This window comes from Taudactylus pleione, unplaced genomic scaffold (genome assembly GCF_031769625.1).
Source record: "Taudactylus pleione unplaced genomic scaffold, aTauple2 ptg000066l, whole genome shotgun sequence".
NCBI classification, from domain to species: domain Eukaryota; kingdom Metazoa; phylum Chordata; class Amphibia; order Anura; family Myobatrachidae; genus Taudactylus; species Taudactylus pleione.
The window spans coordinates 16,396,528-16,417,764 of NW_028284468.1; the positions used below are offsets into that span (position 1 = coordinate 16,396,528).

General features: G+C 52.1%; 1 protein-coding gene across 4 annotated transcripts in view; it reads right to left on the reverse strand.

Moving 5' to 3' along the window:
- LOC148534477 (ubiquitin carboxyl-terminal hydrolase 22-A) overlaps positions 1-21,237 on the reverse strand; it is a 143,966-nt gene that overhangs the window by 59,345 nt on the left and 63,384 nt on the right. For all 4 annotated transcript variants that reach the window (XM_088466690.1, XM_088466688.1, XM_088466689.1 and 1 more), the window contains exons 6-7: positions 16,622-16,723; positions 16,117-16,286 (exon numbers count right to left, since the gene is read on the reverse strand). In XM_088466690.1, the coding sequence (XP_088322816.1) occupies positions 16,117-16,286; positions 16,622-16,723 (272 nt within the window). The remainder of the gene's footprint in view (positions 1-16,116; positions 16,287-16,621; positions 16,724-21,237) is intronic.

The following is a 21,237-nucleotide window of genomic DNA, read 5'->3' on the forward strand; positions in this document are numbered from 1 at the left end:
GGACGAGTAATAGCTCCTGTAAGAGAGTATATAGATTTATGACAAGCTTCTATACGTATATCTGTAGTCTCCTTCAAGGAGGTTCCAGTATGAATGGGCAAGGTGGCAATTTTAACCAGACGTGTTACGTGAGAGTTCACCATTGGAGGAACTTCCCATTTAGTAATCAGTAGCTGGAAGTGGGTAAAAGGAACTGAATCGTTTTGGAACTTGAAACCTTTTACCGGGCATATTCCAAGCTTCACTCATGCGATCAGATAGCTGGTCAGAGTGAGGTAAAAACCTTTTGTCGCTTAAAAAGTGCATGTTTTTTCTTAGGAGTGGGGTCATCCTTTTTTATTTGTAGAATTGTTTTAATAGCTCTCACAAGAGCAGGTATATTTAGTTTAGAGGGTGGCTCCTCTTCTCCTGAGATGGAGCCAGAGAGATCTGAGTCTTCTGCCTCCCCAGATGAGAGCTCAGAATCCGACTGTGTGGATTGGGAAGTTGATATAGTACGTTTAGTAGGTAAAGGTTTTAGCCATAGTCTGTACTGAGGTAGACAGCTTGTCTATCCATGGGGGAGGCAAAGTGTTTGCAGAGGGTACCTGCTGTGGCCATCCCATAGGTGGAGCTACCACGGGGACTGCCAATTGGTCCACAAGTGGGTCCTGAAAGAGAGACACCTGGGCTGATGGACCTAGGCCTGTATAACAATTAATACAGAGACCATCCTGAATGAGGTCCTCTGTGGCTAAGCCTGCAGAGCAGGACTTACCCAGCTATCAGAGTAGGAGCATCAGCATCAGGCTGCTTGTTATTCTTTCCTCTGCCAGACATAGTCCCAAGAATGAAAGAATACACAGACTTATACAGTGCAATGAACACCTTGCAGTATGTGTAATATGGTACAGTGTAGAGCACTATATAGTATGTGATTGTACCTCACATCTGCTATTTAAGTGTGAGGACTATGAATCCCCAACACCTTAGTATGTCAGGGTATAGTAGAAAAATGGATTAGTGCTAGCACAAGTCACATACAAACGCAGAAAAAAACATTACATGTCTGCAATGGGCACTAAAATCAACTGCACAGACTACAGTGGCTGGTAGGATATAGCACTTTATAAGCTGGCCTGTGGGAACGGTATACACAGAGAGACTGGACCCAGCATTTCCCAGAGACCTGCTATGCCTAAAATGGCTGCCCCGCGTCTCTGAGGGGGCGGAGGGTGAGGGAGGAGCAGCTCAGGGAACACCAAGACTGCAGTGGATTGGCGCCCTGAACTGGGGGAGGGGCTGCAAGGAGAGCGCCTTATCCTCTGGCTGACAACCACCAGGTCCCCTGGCCTTTACAATATGCCTCTGTGCCAGTATCATTATGCCCCGGTGGTATAGTGGAGTAGTGGGCGAGCCAGTGTCCACATCAGTGTCTCCGGTCTGTCTCCTGAGACCAGAGGCAAGACTGCACTAAGACACAGGTCCCGGTGAACGGGGTTCCACCTTACTTGTCCCCTGGATTACGGGCTGCAGTATTGGGTCCGGGGAGCCTGCTAGCTAGTCCCCATCGGTGCCCCGCCGGGAGTACCTAGCACAGGCTTAGTGTTATGGCACCACGGAGGGGTGATGGGGCAGAGGCACAGACGTCAGGAGGACAGTCTGCTGCTGCTCGCCTGTTTGTAAAAAAATAAATTAAAAGTAAATGAAATAATATTAAAGCTTAGGCTGCTTAATGCAAACCCTCTATTATGGCGTTCCAGCTCCTGCCGGACATCAATGAAACTGAAGTGCCCTCAGCCTGTGGGCGGGGTATTCCTGGGCTTGAAAAGCTTTGCAGTTGGGTGTCCGGTCCCACCTACACCCCAATGTCTTCCTGTGGAGCCCTATGGACCCTGAAGAAGAAAAAGATTTTGCTCTAGAGGAGAATTACCTACTAGGCCAGTGTTGGCTAACCTTGACACTCCAGCTGTTGTGGAACTATATATCCCAGCATGCCCTGCCACAGTTTTAGCATGCCCTAATAGCAAAACTGTAGCAGTGCATGCTGGGTTATGTAGTTCCATAACAGCTGGAGTGTCAAGGTTAGCCAACACTGTACTAGGCTATCTTTTATTAAACGTCAGAGCTACCATTTGTTTAGAAAATCTTTCAGAATTAGATTCCTTGATTTGGCCATACTCCTGTCCCTGACTTAAGCTGAGTACACACTAAACGATGAGTGTAGCCCAGCGATATGGCCGACAACCAGCGGGACAAATGTCAGGTGGCCACTACACATTAGACGATCCAGTGGCCGATTAACCTATATGTGGGCCCCTGCCGCATCCCGCGGCATGGGGGGAGTCAGTCGCATTGTCAAGTTGAGCTGCATGTAGGGTCGACCTGACGATGCAGCTGTCGACTCCAAGAGAGCGCGCACCGCTTATTATACTGGGCAAATCGTTCAAAATATTGCCAAGTGTGTACCCAGCTTTAGATGTATAAATGTAGTTCCTGTTTATACCAATATAACCGACAGTCGGATTGGCAGTGTTCTTTAAAGAGTTGAGGTGAAAGTTAGCTATCTATACATTTCAATTTCACCTCTAAGCCGTTGCTATTCTTTTTTGGTTGAAAGTTGAAAATGATGCAAATATTGAATCTTCAGCGAACGGTGTACAAAATAGTTCAATATACCAATAACAAAAGGTCTTCACGCATTTGTGCATGTGTATTTTGTTAGCAGCAATATACTGTTTTGTCCTCTACTAAGCTATAAAATGCCTGGCAAGAATGAGCCTGACGAAATTACATAGTAAGTAATGCATTTTATCATGTTTTCTATAATGCGCTGAAACACAGGCAGTTTTCACGTTTACAATGCACTTTGAACTGACTTTAGGTGATAAACACAATTACCAGTGATTATTATTAAATATCTGTATTCATATGTTCACCATGAAAAAAAAAAACAAGTAAACTGAATAAGAGGATAAAGGACTCTCTTCTGGGAGCAGACATTAAATGGCAACCATTTTGTTATAAGATCACCATACACCGATCAGATACAACATTAGAACCACGGACAGATTAAGTGAATAACGTTGACTATCTCATTACAATGGCACCTGCCAGGGGGTTGGATTTATTAGGCAGCAAGTGAATACTCCCTTCTTGAAGTTGATGTGTTGGGAGCAGGAACAATGGGCAAACGTAAGGATATGAGCAACTTTGACAATGGCCAAATTGTGATGACTAGATGACTGGGTCAGAGCATCCCCAAATAACAGGTCTTGTTTTTGATGTGTAGTGGTTAGTACCTACCAAAAGTAGTCCAAGAAAGGACAATCGGTGAACATGTAACAGGGTCATGGGCGCCCAAGGCTCAATGTTATGTGTGGAGAGAAAAGGCTAAGCAGTCTGGTCCTATCACATAGAATAACTACTGTAGCACCAAACAAGAGATATGGTAAGTACTTACCTTTGTTATCTCTGTTTCTACGAAGTCCATAGGGTCCACAGGGTTGACCTTGGGGTATAGCTGGATCTGGATCCACGGGCACCACGCAGGTAAAGCTTTAGCTGCTCCCAGGATGCTCTTGGGTCCATTCTCCTCTATATACCCGCCCCCGAGCAACAGGCACCTCAGTTGGTAAGTAGCCCAGGCCGGAGGAGGAGACTAAACAGAGAGAAGGAAGACTGGAACACACAAGAAAACCACACTCACAGAAAGGGGAGACTGAAAACCGGTGACCAGCAGCACAGCCCTTTTGAAGCCAGGTGCATCAGGGCGGGCGCCCTGTGGACCCTATGGACTTCGTAGAAACAGAGGTAACGAAGGTAAGTTCTTACCATATCTCTTGTTTTCTACTTCAGGGTCCATAGGGGGTCCACAGGGTTGACATTGGGGATGTCCCAAAGCAGTTCAACTAAGGGCGGGGACGCTCCTGTGCAGAAAGGAGAATCCTGCGCCCAAAGGATGCATCCTGAGAGGCAAAGGTGTGAAACGCATAAAACCTCAAAAACGTCTGAATGGAAGACCAAGTGGCTGCCTTGCACAGCTGAACCGCGGAGGCACCACGTCCAACAGCCCAAGAAGGACCCACAGACCGAGTGGAATGAGCCTTAACAGAGGCTGGAACAGGTCAACTTTCCTGTACATAAGCCTCACGAATAACAGAACAAAGCCAACGGGCAACAGTTTGTTTGTTGGCAGGCCAACCCCTCTTATGAAAACCAAAGAGGGCAAACAAAGAATCGGACCTTCTTACAGAAGCAGTCCGATCCACAAACTCTAAGAGCACGGAAAACGTCCAACGAAGCCTCACCAGCTGTAAGATCAGGTGACTGAAAAGCAGGCACCACAAGTTCCTGATTGATGTGGAACTTAGAAACTACTTTAGGCAAAGACTCAGGATGAGTGCGAAGCACCGCTCTGTCCTGGTGAAAAATTAAGGGGGGACTACAGGAGAAAAGTTAACCACTTGAGGTCAACCGACTCAAGAGGCTCAAAAGGAGGTCCCTGCAGGACCCGAAGAACCACCGTCAAGTCCCACGGAGCCACTGGAGGCACAAAGGGAGGCTGGATTCGAAGAACACCTTGGTAAAAGGTGTGAATATCAGGCAGTGTAGCGATCCTACGTTGGAACCACACAGACAGAGCCGACACATGAACCTTCAGGGAGGCCAGACATAAGCCTAGGTCAAGACCTGACTGAAGAAATGCCAAAATCCTAGTAACCCTGAACACCTGAGGATCAAAGTTTCTGGACTCACACCACTGAAAGTAAGTGTGCCACACCCTGTGGTAAATCCGAGCTGAGGCAGGTTTACGCATCCTCAGCATGGTACTGAGGACAGATCTTGAAAACCCCCGGGACCTTAAGACGGCTGTCTCAAGAGCCACGCAGTCAAAGACAGTCGACCCAGATCCGGGTAAAGACAGGGCCCCTGAGATAGCAGGTCCCGACGCTGAGGTAGAAGGTACAGAACGTCGATGGACAAGCTCTTGAGATCGGAGTACCAAGGACGTCTGGGCCATGCTGGAGCCACCAGTAGAAACGTGCCTCCGTCCTGTTTGATTTTTCTTAGCACCCGAGGCAGCAGGGAGATTGGAGGAAACAGGTACCCTAGGTGAAATGTCCATTTCACCGACAGGGCATCAACTAGACTTGCGCCTGCGTCCCTTGTCCTTGAGAAACACCTCCGGGAGAAGCGACCATTCCCCTGGTTGCACGTCGTGATGGCTGAGGAAGTCCGCCTCCCAGTTGAGGACTCCCGGGATGAAGACTGCCGAGATTGCAGGAAGGTGGCTCTCCGCCCAAGCCAGGATGCGAGACACCTCCAACATCGCCGCTCGACTGCGAGTTCCTCCCTGGTGACTGATGTATGCCACCGTGGTGGCTTTGTCGGACTGCACCTGTACCGCCCTTCCGTGAAGAGCGGTGCCTGACGACAGCAGAGCCCTGTACACGGCCCGCAGCTCCAGAACGTTTATGGAAAGAACTGCTTCCTCCACAGACCAACGGCCCTGAAGAGACAACGAGCCGGTCATTGCCCCCCAACCCCGGAGACTGGCATCTGTCGTGAGCAGAACCCAGTCCGGGATCCAAAAGGGGCGACCCTCGATGAGATGAGCTGGCTGAAGCCACCAAGCTAGAGACCGGCGCACTTCCGGGGACAAGACCAGCGTCTGGGATCGGATCCGGTGAGGTAACCCGTTCCATTCGGACAGAATCTGCCCCTGCAGGGGCCTGGAATGGAACTGGGCAAATTCCACCATGTCGAATGCCGACACCATGGACCCCAGGACTCTCATTGCAGAGTGGACCGACACCCTGTAACTGCTCAGGCAACTGTGTATCCTCAGTTGTAGGGAGGACACCTATTCTGGAGTCAGGAAAATCCTTTGTTGACGAGAATCCAGAAGGGCTCCCAAATGGACCATCCGTTGTGATGGGATCAGAGATGACTTGTTCCAATTTATCAACCATCCGTGTGCCTGAAGACAAGCAATGGTCAGGTGGAGATGTCGAAGAAGTACCTCCGGGGAGCTCGCCAGCAGAAGATCGTCCAGATACAGCAGCCATATACCCTAGCCCCGAAGGTGGGCGGCCATAATTGCCATCACCTTGGTGAACACCCTCGAAGCCGTGGAAAGGCCAAAAGGCAACACCCGAAACTAGTAGTGATTTTGTAGGCTAGCAAACCTCAGATACCGCTGGTGTGCAGGTGCTATGGGCACGTGGAGATAGGCGTCCTGGATATCCAGGGAGACCATGTAATCCCCGGGTTCCATCGCCAGAATGATGGAACGTAACGTTTCCATCCTGAACTTGGGAACTCTGAGGTATTTGTTCACAGACTTCAAATTTAGGATAGGGCGATGAGAACCACTGGGCTTTTGTACCAGAAATAGAGTAGAATAGTACCCCGCCCCGTGTTGAGACTGCGGAACGAGCACAATGACCCCTGCTTGTAGCAAGGATTGTATTGCCACCTGAATCTGGGAAGCTTTGGTCTTGTCCAGAGAAGGACTCGTGCAAAAAAAAACTGGTGGGGCGGCCTGAACCGAAAAGACAGGGCGTACCCCTGAGAGACTACTTCTCGAACCCAGGCATCCGTGGTGGTATTGTGCCAACACTGGACGAATTGGAGAAGTCAGCCTCCCACTCTGAGGTCCCCCGGGGGGAGGCCCATCCCATCAGGCAAAATGTTTATCCTCCTGCTTGGAAGAAGGGCGCCGAGCACTCCAGGCTTGCTTCTTGGGTTTAGAGGCGGTCTTAGCCGCCGACTGCCTCGGAAGGACTGACCTTTTGCCTTACCCTGAACCCGAAAGGAACGAAAAGGACGAGCTCCGGACCTTGGCAGGCGTTGCTGCTGAAGGAAGGAAAGCTGACTTGGATTTAGGCAGGGTATCCACTATTTGTTCAAGTCCGGACCAAATAGCAATTCTCCATTGAAAGGTAAGGCCTCCAGACCTTTCGTTGAATCAGCGTCCGCTCTCCAGGACCTCAGCCATAAAAATCGGCTGGCAGACACTGCTGCAGCCGATACTCGAGAGGTCAGCAGACTAGCATCAAAAAGAGGCTTCTCCAATGTAGGAAGCAGCGTCTCTCATGTGTCCTAACAACACCCTCTGGACATCTGGAGCATCGTCCGGAAAGGTATCCCAACCCTCAATGGCCTTGGCCACCCAGGAGATGGCCATGGACGGTCGGGCCACTGCCCCTGAGAGGGAGTAAATGGACTTTAAGCAAGTCTCAACTTTTCTGTCCGTGGGATCCTTCAGCGAGGATATAGATGGTAATGGCAAAGTAGCGCTCCTTATTAAACGGGTGACATGGGAATCCACCACCAGTGGAGTTTCCCATTTTTTACAATGTGCCTCAGGAAAAGGATAATTAGAAGCCAACCGCTTCTGTGGCAGGAATCTCTTACTGGGCGCCTGCCAAGCCACCGCCATATGATCCGTCAACTGATCAGACAGGGGAAACACCGCAGAAGCCACCTCAGTTTTTTTTAAACTAGGATACTTCAACTTAGGAGCTGGTGCCTCATCCTCTATTAGGAGAAAGGCTTGCACCGCCCTAACCAGTGCTCGCACATTAATGGACGACTTGGTATCTACCTCCTGGACCGATGTGACCGAGTCAGTGTCTTCATGAACCTCCCATCATCTGAGGACCCCTCGGAGTCCGATAAATGCGCCGCCTGCACCATTAGTGTGCGTTTTGACGCCCTTTAAGGCATGTGATTCTGCAACATTGACTGAAAAGCTGAAGACAAGGCCGCCAAATTTTGTACTGAGTTGGAGAGCACATCCACCCAGGGTGGAGGAGCCACCACAGGGGCCTGGAAGGGCACCACAGACTGCTGCGTCATAGGGGAAGCCTGTATATACATAGGTAACCCCGCATAAGAACCAACAGACTGAGACCCAGGGGGGCTCCGGAATAATTGCGGGACACCCGGGGAATGGCCGGCTGGGGCAACGCCCTAGTAGGGACAGCAGTCGGGACCGACAGACGGTCCGCAATAGACACCAGCAGCTGAGAAAACATCGCCCATGGTGGTTCCTGCATCATAGGAGGTTTTGATGGGCCAGGAACCACCTGGAACCGTCTACACAGGCCATCCTGTGACAAATCCTCCCTATCCACTCCTGCAGAACAGCGTCCGCAGGAGACCAACACCGGAGCCACGGAGTGCTCAATCTCCTCTTCCGGCATGACAAAATATATTTTATAAATAAAATATGAGATATGGTAAGAACTTACCCTTGTTATCTCTATTTCTACGAAGTCCATAGGGTTCCACAGGATACCTTGGGGTATAGGTGTGACGTCAGTCGCAGGGCACCAAAGAGTTAAGCTTTCAGCCTCCCAGGATGCACTAGGTCCCCCTCCTATACCCCGCCCCCGGGCTAAGGCACCTCAGTTAGTTACCAAGCCATAGGCCGGAGGAGGAGAAGGAAGAGAGAGAACAAAGATCTGGACACATACAAGAATCACATTCTCACCAGAGGGAGACGGAAAACCGGTGACCAGAGCAAAGCCCATCTGCAGCACAGGTGCGACAGGGCGGGAGTCCTGTGGAACCCTATGGACTTCGTAGAAATAGAGATAACAAGGGTAAGTTCTTACCATATCTCATATTTTCTACTTCAGGGTCCATAGGGTATCCACAGGATACCTTGGGGATGTCACAAAGCAGTATCCTTTAAGGGTGGGGACGCTCCTGTGCAGAAAGGAGAATCCGCCGCCCGAAGGAAGCATCCTGAGAGGCGAAGGTGTCAAACCTGTAATACCTCACGAAGGTATGGACAGAAGACCACGTAGCAGCCTTGCAGATCTGAACTGCCGAGGCACCACGTCGAGCTGCCCACGAAGGACCCACAGACCTAGTGGAATGGAGCCTTCAGAGAAGGAGGGACCGGTAGGCCTTCATGAAGATAAGCTTCAGAAATAGCCATACGGATCCAGGCTGCCAAAGTTTGCTTTAAAGCAGGCCAACCCTTTTTACGGAAGCCATAGAGGACAAACAAAGCGTCCGACTTCCTAAACGAAGAAGTGCGGTCAACATAAGTCCTTAAGGCCCGCACAACATCCAAAGAGGCCTCACCCACGGAAAGACCCGGTGAGTTAAAGGCCGGAACAACTATTTCCTCGTTAACATGAAACTGGGAAACAACTTTGGGAAGAAACTCGGGCCGAGTGCGGAGCACTGCCCTGTTCCCATAAAAAAACCAAGAAAGGGGGTCTACAAGAAAGAGCCCCTAACTCAAACACGTCTGGCCGAAGCAATCCTACGGTGAAACCAGACAGATAGGGCCGAAACCTGTACCTTCAAAGAAGCAAGGCGAAGCCCATGATCTAGTCCCGCTTGCAGGAAGGCGAGAATCCGAGACAGACGAAACTCCCGCGGTGCATAACCTCTCGGTCGACACACCACTGGAAGAACGTATGCCACACGCGATGGTATATCCTCGCGGAAGACGGTTTCCGAGCTCGTAACATGGTACGCACCACAGAGCTGGAAAACCCCCGGGACCTCAGCATGGCCATCTCAACAGCCACGCCGTCAAAGACAGCAGAGTCAGGTCCGGGTGAAGGCAAGGACCCTGAGACAGAAGGTCCGGTCGTAGCGGCAACCGCAGAGGACTGTCCACGGACAGACCCTGAAGGTCTGAGAACCAGTGCCGTCTGGGCCACGCGGGAGCTATCAACAGGAGCGTCCCTCCTTCCTGTTTGAATTTCCGGATTACCCGTGGAAGAAGGGAGACCGGAGGGAACAGGTATGCGAACCGGAACGTCCACCGGACGGACAGAGCATCCACCAGAGACGCCCCTTCGTCTCTTGTGCGAGACCCGTACACCGGCAACTTGTTGTTGTGCCGGGACGCCATGAGGTCGATTTCTGGAAGACCCCACCTGTCCACCAGTAGTTGAAAAACGTCCGGGTGCAGGGACCATTCCCCCGGATGAACGTCCTGGCGACTTAGAAAGTCCGCCTCCCAATTTAGCACTCCCGGGATGAAGACCGCTGATATGGCCGGAAGATTGCGCTCCGCCCAAACCAGGATCCGAGAGACGTCTACGAGAGCCGCCCGACTGCGAGTTCCTCCTTGCCTGTTTATGTAGGCCACGGTGGTAGCGTTGTCCGACTGGACCTGCACCGGGCGACCCTGGAGAAACCGCTGTGCCTGCTGGAGAGCATTGAAGACCGCACGGAGTTCCAAGATATTTATTGGAAGCTCCGCTTCTGTCGGCGTCCACCTGCCCTGGAACAAGTGTGGACCCGAAACTGCTCCCCAGCCCCGAAGACTGGCGTCCGTTGTCAACAGGACCCAATTTGGAACCCAGAACGGACGTCCCTTGTTGAGGTGGGTCGTCTGTAACCACCACGCAAGGGACAGGCGAACCTCCTGGGTGAGCACAATCGTCTGGGACTTCAGAGACTGAGGCAGCCCGTTCCACTTGGACAGGATCAGGTGCTGCAGAGGTCTGGAGTGAAACTGGGCGTATTCCACCATGTCGAACACCGACACCATGGAGCCCAGTAACCTCATCGCCGAGTGTAAGGACACCCGGCGGCTGTGCAGGCAACTGCGCACCCTTGACTGTAAAGCAGAGATCTTGTCCTCCGTCACGAAGATCCTTTGCTGTCCCGAGTCCAATAAGGCTCCAAGATGCAGAATCCTCCGAGACGGGATTAGAGTGGACTTCTGCCAGTTGATTAGCCAGCCGTGCCGTTGCAGCAGTGCAATGGTCAGGTCCAAGTGGCGTAACAGGAGCTCTGGAGATCCTGCCACCAATAACAGGTCGTCCAAATACGGCAACATGCGGACTCCCTGCAGCCGCAGAGAAGCCGCCATGACCGCCATCACCTTGGTGAAAACACGTGGTGCTGTTGCCAGGCCAAAAGGTAACGCCCGAAACTGGAAGTGGTCGCTGCGGATTGCAAACCTGAGGAACTGTTGATGGCGCAAAAGAATAGGGACATGCAGGTAAGCGTCCTGTATGTCCCATGACACCAAGTAGTCCCCAGGTTCCAGCGCCAGAATGATGGACCGTAGGGTCTCCATCCGAAACTTCGGGACCCGCAAAGACTTGTTGAGTGCTTTGAGGTTGAAAATCGGACGATATGACCCATTGGGTTTCTGTACCAAAAATAGATTTGAATAGAAACCCTGGCCCCTCTGGGAGAATGGAACAGCCACTATAACTCCAGCCTGGAGCATAGTGTGCAATACCTTCCGCAGCTCCGTAGCCTTGTTCCGGTCTGATGGGAGACCCGTGGTGAAGAAGCGAGCCGGGGGTCTGTGCCGGAAGGAGAGGACGTATCCGTGGGAAACCACCTCCAGAACCCAAGTGTCTGTCGTAGTGGTCGACCAACACTGGGCGAACTGTAGCAGGCGGCCTCCCACCCTGGGATCCCCCAAAGGGAGGCCCGGACCGTCAGGCCGCAGGCTTGTCATCTGGCTTGGGGGCCGGACGTCTGGTACTCCATGCCTGCTTCCGGGGCTTGACCGATTTCTTAGGGCCAGCCTGTCGAGGAAACGACTGTGGTTTGGGCCTGCCCTGGGCCCTAGATGACCGAAAGGACGATGGTCCCGAACCAGAAGGAGCAGCGGCCGACGGGAGACAAGCAGATTTGGCTGCCGCCAGCGTGGCCACAATCTTATCCAGATCCGGACCGAAGAGAACTTCTCCGGTAAACGGCAACGCTTCCAGACCTTTCTTGGAATCTGCGTCCGCCTTCCAGGATCGCAGCCACAAGGTGCGACGAGCAGCTACCGCTGCTGAAGAAATTCTAGACACCAGAGTACTAATGTCTAGAGCCGCCTCGTTTATGTAGGTGGCCGAATCACGGAGATTGCCAATCAACTCCGCCTGTTCGGCCGGACAGTCGGATTCAAAAGAAGCCTCTAATGAATCCGCCCAGCGCTCCATCGCTCTGGCAACCCAGCAAATGGCCATAGCCGGCCGTGCTGCCCCCCCTGCAAGGGAATAAGCGGACTTCAGGCAGATTTCTACCTTGCGGTCCGTAGCATACTTAAGGGAGGACATGGATGGCATCGGCAATGTGGCACTACGGACAAGACGGGTCACGTGAGAATCCACCTGTGGAGGGGATTCCCACTTAGCAAAATAATTATCCGCGAACGGATAAGCCACCGCCAGGCGTCTCTGCGGCTGGTATCTTTTGCCAGGTTGTTTCCACGCCTCCTCTAAATGGTCCACCAACTGACCCGAAAGAGGAAAGACTGTGGCATCGCCCTTCACATCTTTGAAAAAGGCATACTTAGATTTAGCCGCTGGGGGAACTTCGTCCTCAATCACCAAGGCTGTGCGGACCGCCCGAATAAGTCCAGGAATATATACTTTGGACTTAGCATCAGCGTCCTTAGTATGGAGAGGTTCCTGATCGTAAGGATCCAGAATCTCCCCATCATCAGACGTCCCTTCGTCATCCTCATAAGGAGCGGACAGAGACGCCACCGGCCTTTTATGAGGCCGCATCACAGACTCCCCTTGCAACACATCCGACAAGTGCTGTACAGAACTCGTCAGGGAGTTAACCCACGCTGGCTCCTGAGAACCCGGGAGCGGGGAAATAGGGAGACTGTGGGGTACCACCAATTGTCGTGGGAACCCCTGCATGGGTGACGACACCACAGACTGCTGGGACAAACCCATCGGAGTAAACGCGGGCTGCGGAGCTAACTGGCCCACTAAAGCTGTTAGCGCCTGAGCGAAACAAGCCCAGGGCGGCTCCTGTACCGGTGCTGTAACCGTAATAGGCCGCACCATGGACAAACACTGCCAGCAAAGGCCCTCCGCGCTACCCTCCCCCTCCGCTAACGGTACTTTGCACGTGGTACACTGTAGCCGGAGGGGAAAATCACTTTCAGACATGATGGCACCACGTATGTGACCTCTCTCACCAATTAAGTATTAAATAGGCGAGAGACCACCCTGCAGCACCGCACCGCAAGGGCTTTAGCAGAAGAACAGGGACAGTAATAAAGCTGACAGTTTAGAGAAGAAAAGTTACAGGCAGCGCTAGCACAGTCACATACAATGCAGAGAAATAACAATTCCTGCACTAACAGCGCTGATCACTCAACTACACAGACACAGGGCCTGGTAGGACACAGCGCTGCATACACAGTCCTGAGCCACAGCGGAGGAGAGGTATGCGGGGGGACCCAGACCACGATGCTTCCGTCCAGCGCTTCCAGCAGCGTTCACCATGCGTTCTGGAGAAGATGGCCGCCGAGGAGCAGAGAGGAGGCTGGCCTGGGGGAGGAGCGCTGCCACAGGACCAGTCGGCTGCATGCAGAGAGGGCTGTGTGCAGCGGGGGAGGCGCCGGCTGTGAGACAGGGAAGGCGTGCTCCCCTGGCATGCATTTAACCCCTGGGACGCCGCAGCGCTACCGCTCTGCTGCGGTCCGCTGTCCCAGGGGGTAGTGGAAGCGCAGGTTGGTCGCCTGGCTCCACGCTGCAGCCAGTCCCCAGGGAGCCCCCTGCCTGGGGACTTAGGACCATGTGATCAGCGGGGACCCACCGCAGGACCCCGCTGCTTACCTCTGTCCCCCTTGAATCCGGCCATGGTCCGGAGCATCTGGGGTCACCGCTAGCTGTGACCCCAGACGCCCACCAGCATCCCCGGATCAGTACCGGCGTTCTGGTACCGGCGGAGTGTAGGGAAGACAGCATGGACGTCAGGACTGACTGTCCATGCTGTTCATCCAGATGTGCAGCCACAGCTGCATGAAGAAAAAGCTTCAGGGGCTCTTCTAGCCCCCACTCCAACAGGTGCACCCGACTCCGGCCGGGCACCAAACTAAACTGAGGTGCCTTGGCCCGGGGGCGGGGTATAGGAGGGGGACCTAGTGCATCCTGGGAGGCTGAAAGCTTAACTCTTTGGTGCCCTGCGACTGACGTCACACCTATACCCCAAGATATCACTGTATGTGACGGACCTCACAAATACGTGATTTATATAGATGAGGTCTGTAGAAACGCCCCTCCCCACACACCTGTAGGGCTTGTAGGAGAAGTAAAGGGATAGGTATAAGCTGACAGTAAGTAGAAATGAGCACAGACAGGCAGCACTAGCAAAAGTCACATACCATGCAGAGAAGATATACTCACTGCACCTTTCCACTACAATCAACCTCCCAGATTCAGTGTCTGGGAGGGCTATAGCGCTGTGTACACTGTCCTTGATCGGGGGATAGGTACACAGGGGGACCGGTTCGCGTGCTCCCTGAGAGATCTGCGCTGCCACAGAGAAAATGGCCCCCAGAGATCTTAGAGGAGGAGTGGCCGAGTAACTGCAGCTCAGCGACGCCAGACTACGTGCTGAAAGGTGCGTTGAGCTGAGGGGAGGAGCCGCTAAACAGGGAAGGCTTCCTCCCCTGGCTAGCTATTAATCTCCGGGTTGCCGGCATCCCGCTTGCCGCTAAATAACCCTGGTGGTCTAGTGGACTGACGGGGTATTCCTCCAATGGAGGGGGAGCCCGCCACCACCGCTAGCAGCCCCCGGTCTGTCCCCTAGAACCGGGGGCAAAGGACTGCATTTATAGTAAGACCAGCGAGCCGCCGCTAATCGGCGACTCGTGGCTTACCTTCTCCCTGGCGACTCTGGCAGCAGTCCAGGGAGGTCCCCAGAGTCCGGCTAGTACGTACTCTGGCCTCCCGCCGTGATCCCCTGCGATACTGGCGTCGCGGCGCCAGCGGGGAGTAAGAGCGGCAGCGTGGGCGTCTGTACAGACAGCCCTTCACTGCCACATTGAAGAGCCCCTGTTAAAAATAAAAACTAACAGGCTCTTTTTTTTTTTTTAACTAAAGAGCTTTGGGGGCTGCTCCTGCAGTCCCCCTGCGCAGGGTGACCCGACTCCGGCCAGGCACCAACTTAAACTGAGGTGCCAGTGGCTCGGGGGCGGGGTATAGAGGAGGATGGACCCAAGAGCATCCCGTGAGCAGCTAAAGCTTTAACTGCGTGGTGCTTGTGGATCCAGATCCAGCTATACCCCAAGGTCAACCCTGTGGACCCTATGGACCCTGAAGTAGAAATTACTGAAAAAGGTAATGCTGGCTAGGATCGAAAGAAGTCAGAACGCACAGTGTATCACAGCTTGCTGCCTATGGGGCTCTGTAGCCGCAGACCATTCAGAGTGCCCATGCTGACCCCCTGTCCACTGCCGATAGCACCTAATAGGGACTCGTGAGCATTAGAACTGGACCATGGAGCAATGGAAGAAGGTTGCCTGGTCTAATGAATCACATTTTCTTTTACATCACGGGGAAGGCTGTGTACATTTACCTAGGGAAGAGATGGCACTAGGATGCACTATGGGAAGAAGGCAAGCCGGTGGAGGCACTGCGATGCTCTGGGCAATATTCTGCTGGGAAACCTTGGGTCCTGACATTCATGTGGAAGTTACTTTGACATGTACCATCTACCTAAACATTGTTGCAGACCAGCACTTTGTGGTGATGGCATTCCCTAATGACAGTGGCCTTTTTCAGCAGCATAATGTGCCCTGCCACACTACTAAAATTGTTCAGGAATATCTTGAGAAACCCAGATTTCAATCCTATTGAGCATCTGTGGGATGTGCTGGAAAAACAAGTCCAAGCCACAGTACTTAAAAAGGATCAGCTGCTAATGTGATGGGGCCAGATACCACAGTACACCTTCACAGTCTTGTGGACTCAATGGGTCAGAGCTGTTTTGGTGGCACGAGGGGGACCTACATAATATTAGGCAGGTGGTTTCAATGTTATGGTTGATCAGTGTATAAGTTACTATTTGCAACCATGAACATGGGTGAAACCTTAAAGGTAAAGAGGTAGAACTGCAACATATACATTTAGTTTCACAAAACGAAATAAGCATTTTCATGACAGCTGGGAATCAGACTTCCTGGCCTATGGATAAGTACAATATTATAGTAAGTGTGACAATTAAGCCCATTAATAATAGTTAAATGTATATATGGGTGTGGTGCACACCACTCCCCTTTCAGTATGTATCTAGATACTGTTCCTTTCAGAGATTTGTGGAAACGCACACATTTCAAAACAGAAGGTAACGGAACATAAACAGAGGAAATATAGGCAACTCTCCTACACTACTCACCTCCTGAAAAAGCGTAGACATTTCACAAACCAAGCAAGAGTTTGGGCTTTGCATTTCACATTTGTGACGGTCAGAAAGGAAGAAATCTCGTAGCAGAGGAGTGTGGGTAAGTGCCTGAACGATACAGTTCATAAAACATGTGTTCCCGAGATTGATTAACCCTCGTAAACCTAAAAAGATGAAATTATTTTCAGTTAGGGTTTCGTTCACAAGGACACTTGCCAATGATAAAGATATTTCCATCGGAAAAAAAAAAGAAAATAAATGTACCCTTAAAGCACCAGACCTTCAGGCCATGGTCCCATATAAATACTGCATACTACAGGAGTTATCACTTATTCTCCATGTATCATGAGTCAGGAAGCCGCATCATGGTCAGGTAAGGTTGAGGGAAGGACAAAAGCTTGTTGCTGAGAAAACAATGCTGTTGTTGCTATCACTTTTCATATTCCATGTTTGCAAGTCACTAAAAGAGACGAGACCAACATTTCATTCCTCCACTTACCAATGGTGCAGTTTGTAGTAATTTTCCTTCTCTTGGGGTTATGCCGTAACAGCTCTAATTCCCTCTTAGTTGGCTCCCATGTTGAATACTTTTCTCCAACACCTAAAATGGTTTGAGAAGAACACTAAGTAAAGGACACACAGACAATTCAAAGTGAAGGTGAAATCTTTTTATACTTTGCAAACTGTACAAGTACAGGTTATATTAACATTTTTACTAATTATCAATCAGTTTGAGCAGGATACTAGAAATGGAAATTCTACATAACGTGGTACATATCTGCTTGAACTGAAGCAAGATACAGGAGGGTAATGGAGAGACTACTAAAGAGGTAGTTATTTTGTTTAAGGGGCTATGCTGCAAGCTAACAGCATGTTCAAAGCATCTCAAAGGAATCAAAAACTACCAATTTCTTATGTCCAACTCTATGGAGAGGAATTCAATTGTCAGTGAAGGTTGCAAATTGCCGTTGCTGCGGCATTTTAAACGCTGGCTACGGTAGCCCGCCTCGCACCCTTTACCTGGTTTAATGTCTGAATCGCAAAAAAGTGCTCCCTACCCTATGGGGTAGCAATCACTTTTGTGTAAGGTCCCACTGCTGCATAGATTCGTCCGGTGGACGGGTTTACCCTTAGTTGAATTCCCCCGTGTGTCTAAAGTACACACTTTGATCAGATTCTCTGAGGTGTTTGTTAAAATTATATGTGAACAATTTACAAAACTACTCTGGTGACCAATATCTTGATTATCTGTATCAGAATAATATGAGATATGGTAAGAACTTACCCTTGTTATCTCTATTTCTACGAAGTCCATAGGGTTCCACAGGATACCTTGGGGTATAGGTGTGACGTCAGTCGCAGGGCACCAAAGAGTTAAGCTTTCAGCCTCCCAGGATGCACTAGGTCCCCCTCCTATACCCCGCCCCCAGGCCAAGGCACCTCAGTTAGTTACCAAGCCATAGGCCGGAGGAGGAGAAGGAAGAGAGAGAACAAAGATCTGGACACATACAAGAATCACATTCTCACCAGAGGGAGACGGAAAACCGGTGACCAGAGCAAAGCCCATCTGCAGCACAGGTGCGACAGGGCGGGAGTCCTGTGGAACCCTATGGACTTCGTAGAAATAGAGATAACAAGGGTAAGTTCTTACCATATCTCATATTTTCTACTTCAGGGTCCATAGGGTATCCACAGGATACCTTGGGGATGTCCCAAAGCAGTATCCTTTAAGGGTGGGGACGCTCCTGTGCAGAAAGGAGAATCCGCCGCCCGAAGGAAGCATCCTGAGAGGCGAAGGTGTCAAACCTGTAATACCTCACGAAGGTATGGACAGAAGACCACGTAGCAGCCTTGCAGATCTGAACTGCCGAGGCACCACGTCAAGCTGCCCACGAAGGACCCACAGACCTAGTGGAATGAGCCTTCAGAGAAGGAGGGACCGGTAGGCCTTCATGAAGATAAGCTTCAGAAATAGCCATACGGATCCAGGCTGCCAAAGTTTGCTTTGAAGCAGGCCAACCCTTTTTACAGAAGCCATAGAGGACAACAAAGCGTCCGACTTCCTAAACAAAGAAGTGCGGTCCACATAAGTCCTTAAGGCCCGCACAACATCCAAAGAGGCCTCACCCACGGAAAGACCCGGTGAGTTAAAGGCCGGAACAACTATTTCCTCGTTAACCTGAAACTGGGAAACAACTTTGGGGAGAAACTCGGGCCGAGTGCGGAGCACTGCCCTGTTCCCATGAAAAAAACCAAGAAAGGGGGTCTACAAGAAAGAGCCCCTAACTCAGAAACACGTCTGGCTGAAGCAACGGCCAGAAGGAAAACAGTCTTAGCTGTTAGCCATTTAATATCCACTGAGCCCAGTGGTTCAAACGGCGGTCCTTGGAGAGTCCTCAGGACCACAGCCAAATCCCAAGGCGCCACAGGTGGAACAAAGGGCGGCTGAATACGGAGAACACCTTGCATAAAGGTGCGCACATCCGGGATTGTAGCAATCCTACGGTGAAACCAGACAGATAGGGCCGAAACCTGTACCTTCAAAGAAGCAAGGCGAAGCCCATGATCTAGTCCCGCTTGCAGGAAGGCGAGAATCCGAGACAGACGAAACTCCCGCGGTGCATAACCTCTCGGTCGACACCACTGGAAGAACGTATGCCACACGCGATGGTATATCCTCGCGGAAGACGGTTTCCGAGCTCGTAACATGGTACACAGCATAGAGCTGGCAAACCCCCAGGACCTCAGCATGGCCGTCTCAACAGCCACGCCGCCAAAGACAGCCGAGTCAGGTCCGGGTGAAGACAAGGACCCTGAGACAGAAGGTCCGGTCGTAGCGGCAACCGCAGAGGACTGTCCACGGACAGACCCTGAAGGTCTGAGAACCAGTGCCGTCTGGGCCACGCGGGAGCTATCAACAGGAGCGTCCCTCCTTCCTGTTTGAATTTCCGGATTACCCGTGGAAGAAGGGAGACCGGAGGGAACAGGTATGCGAACCTGAACGTCCACCGGACGGACAGAGCATCCACCAGAGACGCCCCTTCGTCTCTTGTGCGAGACCCGTACACCGGCAACTTGTTGTTGTGCCGGGACGCCATGAGGTCGATTTCTGGAAGACCCCACCTGTCCACCAGTAGTTGAAAAACGTCCGGGTGCAGGGACCATTCCCCTGGATGAACGTCCTGGCGACTTAGAAAGTCCGCCTCCCAATTTAGCACTCCCGGGATGAAGACCGCTGATATGGCCGGAAGATTGCGCTCCGCCCAAACCAGGATCCGAGAGACCTCTACGAGAGCCGCCCGACTGCGAGTTCCTCCTTGCCTGTTTATGTAGGCCACGGTGGTAGCATTGTCCGACTGGACCTGCACCGGGTGACCCTGGAGAAACCGCTGTGCCTGCAGGAGAGCATTGAAGACCGCACGGAGTTCCAAGATATTTATTGGAAGCTCCGCTTCTGTCGGTGTCCACCTGCCCTGGAACAAGTGTGGACCCGAAACTGCTCCCCAGCCTCGAAGACTGGCGTCCGTTGTCAACAGGACCCAATTTGGAACCCAGAACGGACGTCCCTTGTTGAGGTGGGTCATCTTTAACCACCACGCAAGGGACAGGCGAACCTCCGGGGTGAGCACAATCGTCTGGAACTTCAGAGACTGAGGCAGCCCGTTCCACTTGGACAGGATCAGGTGCTGCAGAGGTCTAGAGTGAAACTGGGCGTATTCCACCATGTCGAACACCGACACCATGGAGCCCAGTAACCTCATCGCCGAGTGTAAGGACACCCGGCGGCTGTGCAGACAACTGCGCACCCTTGACTGTAAAGCAGAGATCTTGTCCTCCGTCACGAAGATCCTTTGCTGTCCCGAGTCCAATAAGGCTCCAAGATGCAGAATCCTCCGAGACGGGATTAGAGTGGACTTCTGCCAGTTAATTAGCCAGCCGTGCCGTTGCAGCAGTGCAATGGTCAGGTCCAAGTGGTGTAACAGGAGCTCTGGAGATCCTGCCACCAATAACAGGTCGTCCAAGTACGGCAACATGCGGACTCCTTGCAGCCGCAGAGAAGCCGCCATGACCGCCATAGCGTCCTGTATGTCCAATGACACCATGTAGTCCCCAGGTTCCAGCGCCAGAATGATGGACCGTAGGGTCTCCATCCGAAACTTCGGGACCCGCAAAGACTTGTTGAGTGCTTTGAGGTTGAGAATCGGACGATATGACCCATTGGGTTTCTGTACCAAAAATAGATTTGAATAGAAACCCTGGCCCCTCTGGGAGAATGGAACAGGCACTATACCTCCAGCCTGGAGCATAGTGTGCAATACCTTCCGCAGCTCCGTAGCCTTGTTCCGGTCTGATGGTAGACCCGTGGTGAAGAATCGAGCCGGGGGTCTGTGCCGGAAGGAGAGGGCGTACCCGTGAGAGACCACCTCCAGAACCCAAGTGTCTGTCGTAGTGAACGACCAACACCGGGAGAACTGCAGCAGGCGGCCTCCCACCCTGGGATCCCCCAAGGGGAGACCCGGACCGTCAGGCCGCAGGCTTGTCATCTGGCTTGGGGGCCGGACGTCTGGTACTCCATGCCTGTTTCCGGGGCTTGCCCGATTTCTTAGGGCCAGCCTGTCGAGGAAACGACTGTGGTTTGGGCCTGCCCTGGGCCCTAGATGACCGAAAGGACGATGGTCCAGAACCAGAAGGAGCAGCGGCCGACGGGAGACAAGCAGATTTGGCTGCCGCCAGCGTGGCCACAATCTTATCCAGATCCGGACCGAAGAGAACTTCTCCGGTAAACGGCAACGCTTCCAGACCTTTCTTGGATCTGCGTCCGCCTTCCAGGATCGCAGCCACAAGGTGCGACGAGCAGCTACCGCTGCTGAAGAAATTCTAGACACCAGAGTACTAATGTCTAGAGCCGCCTCGTTGATGTAGGTGGCCGAATCACGGAGATTGCCAATCAACTCCGCTTGTTCGGCCGGACAGTCGGATTCAAAAGAAGCCTCTAATGAATCCGCCCAGCGCTCCATCGCTCTGGCAACCCAGCAAATGGCCATAGCCGGCCGTGCTGCCCCCCCTGCAAGGGAATAAGCGGACTTCAGGCAGATTTCTACCTTGCGGTCCGTA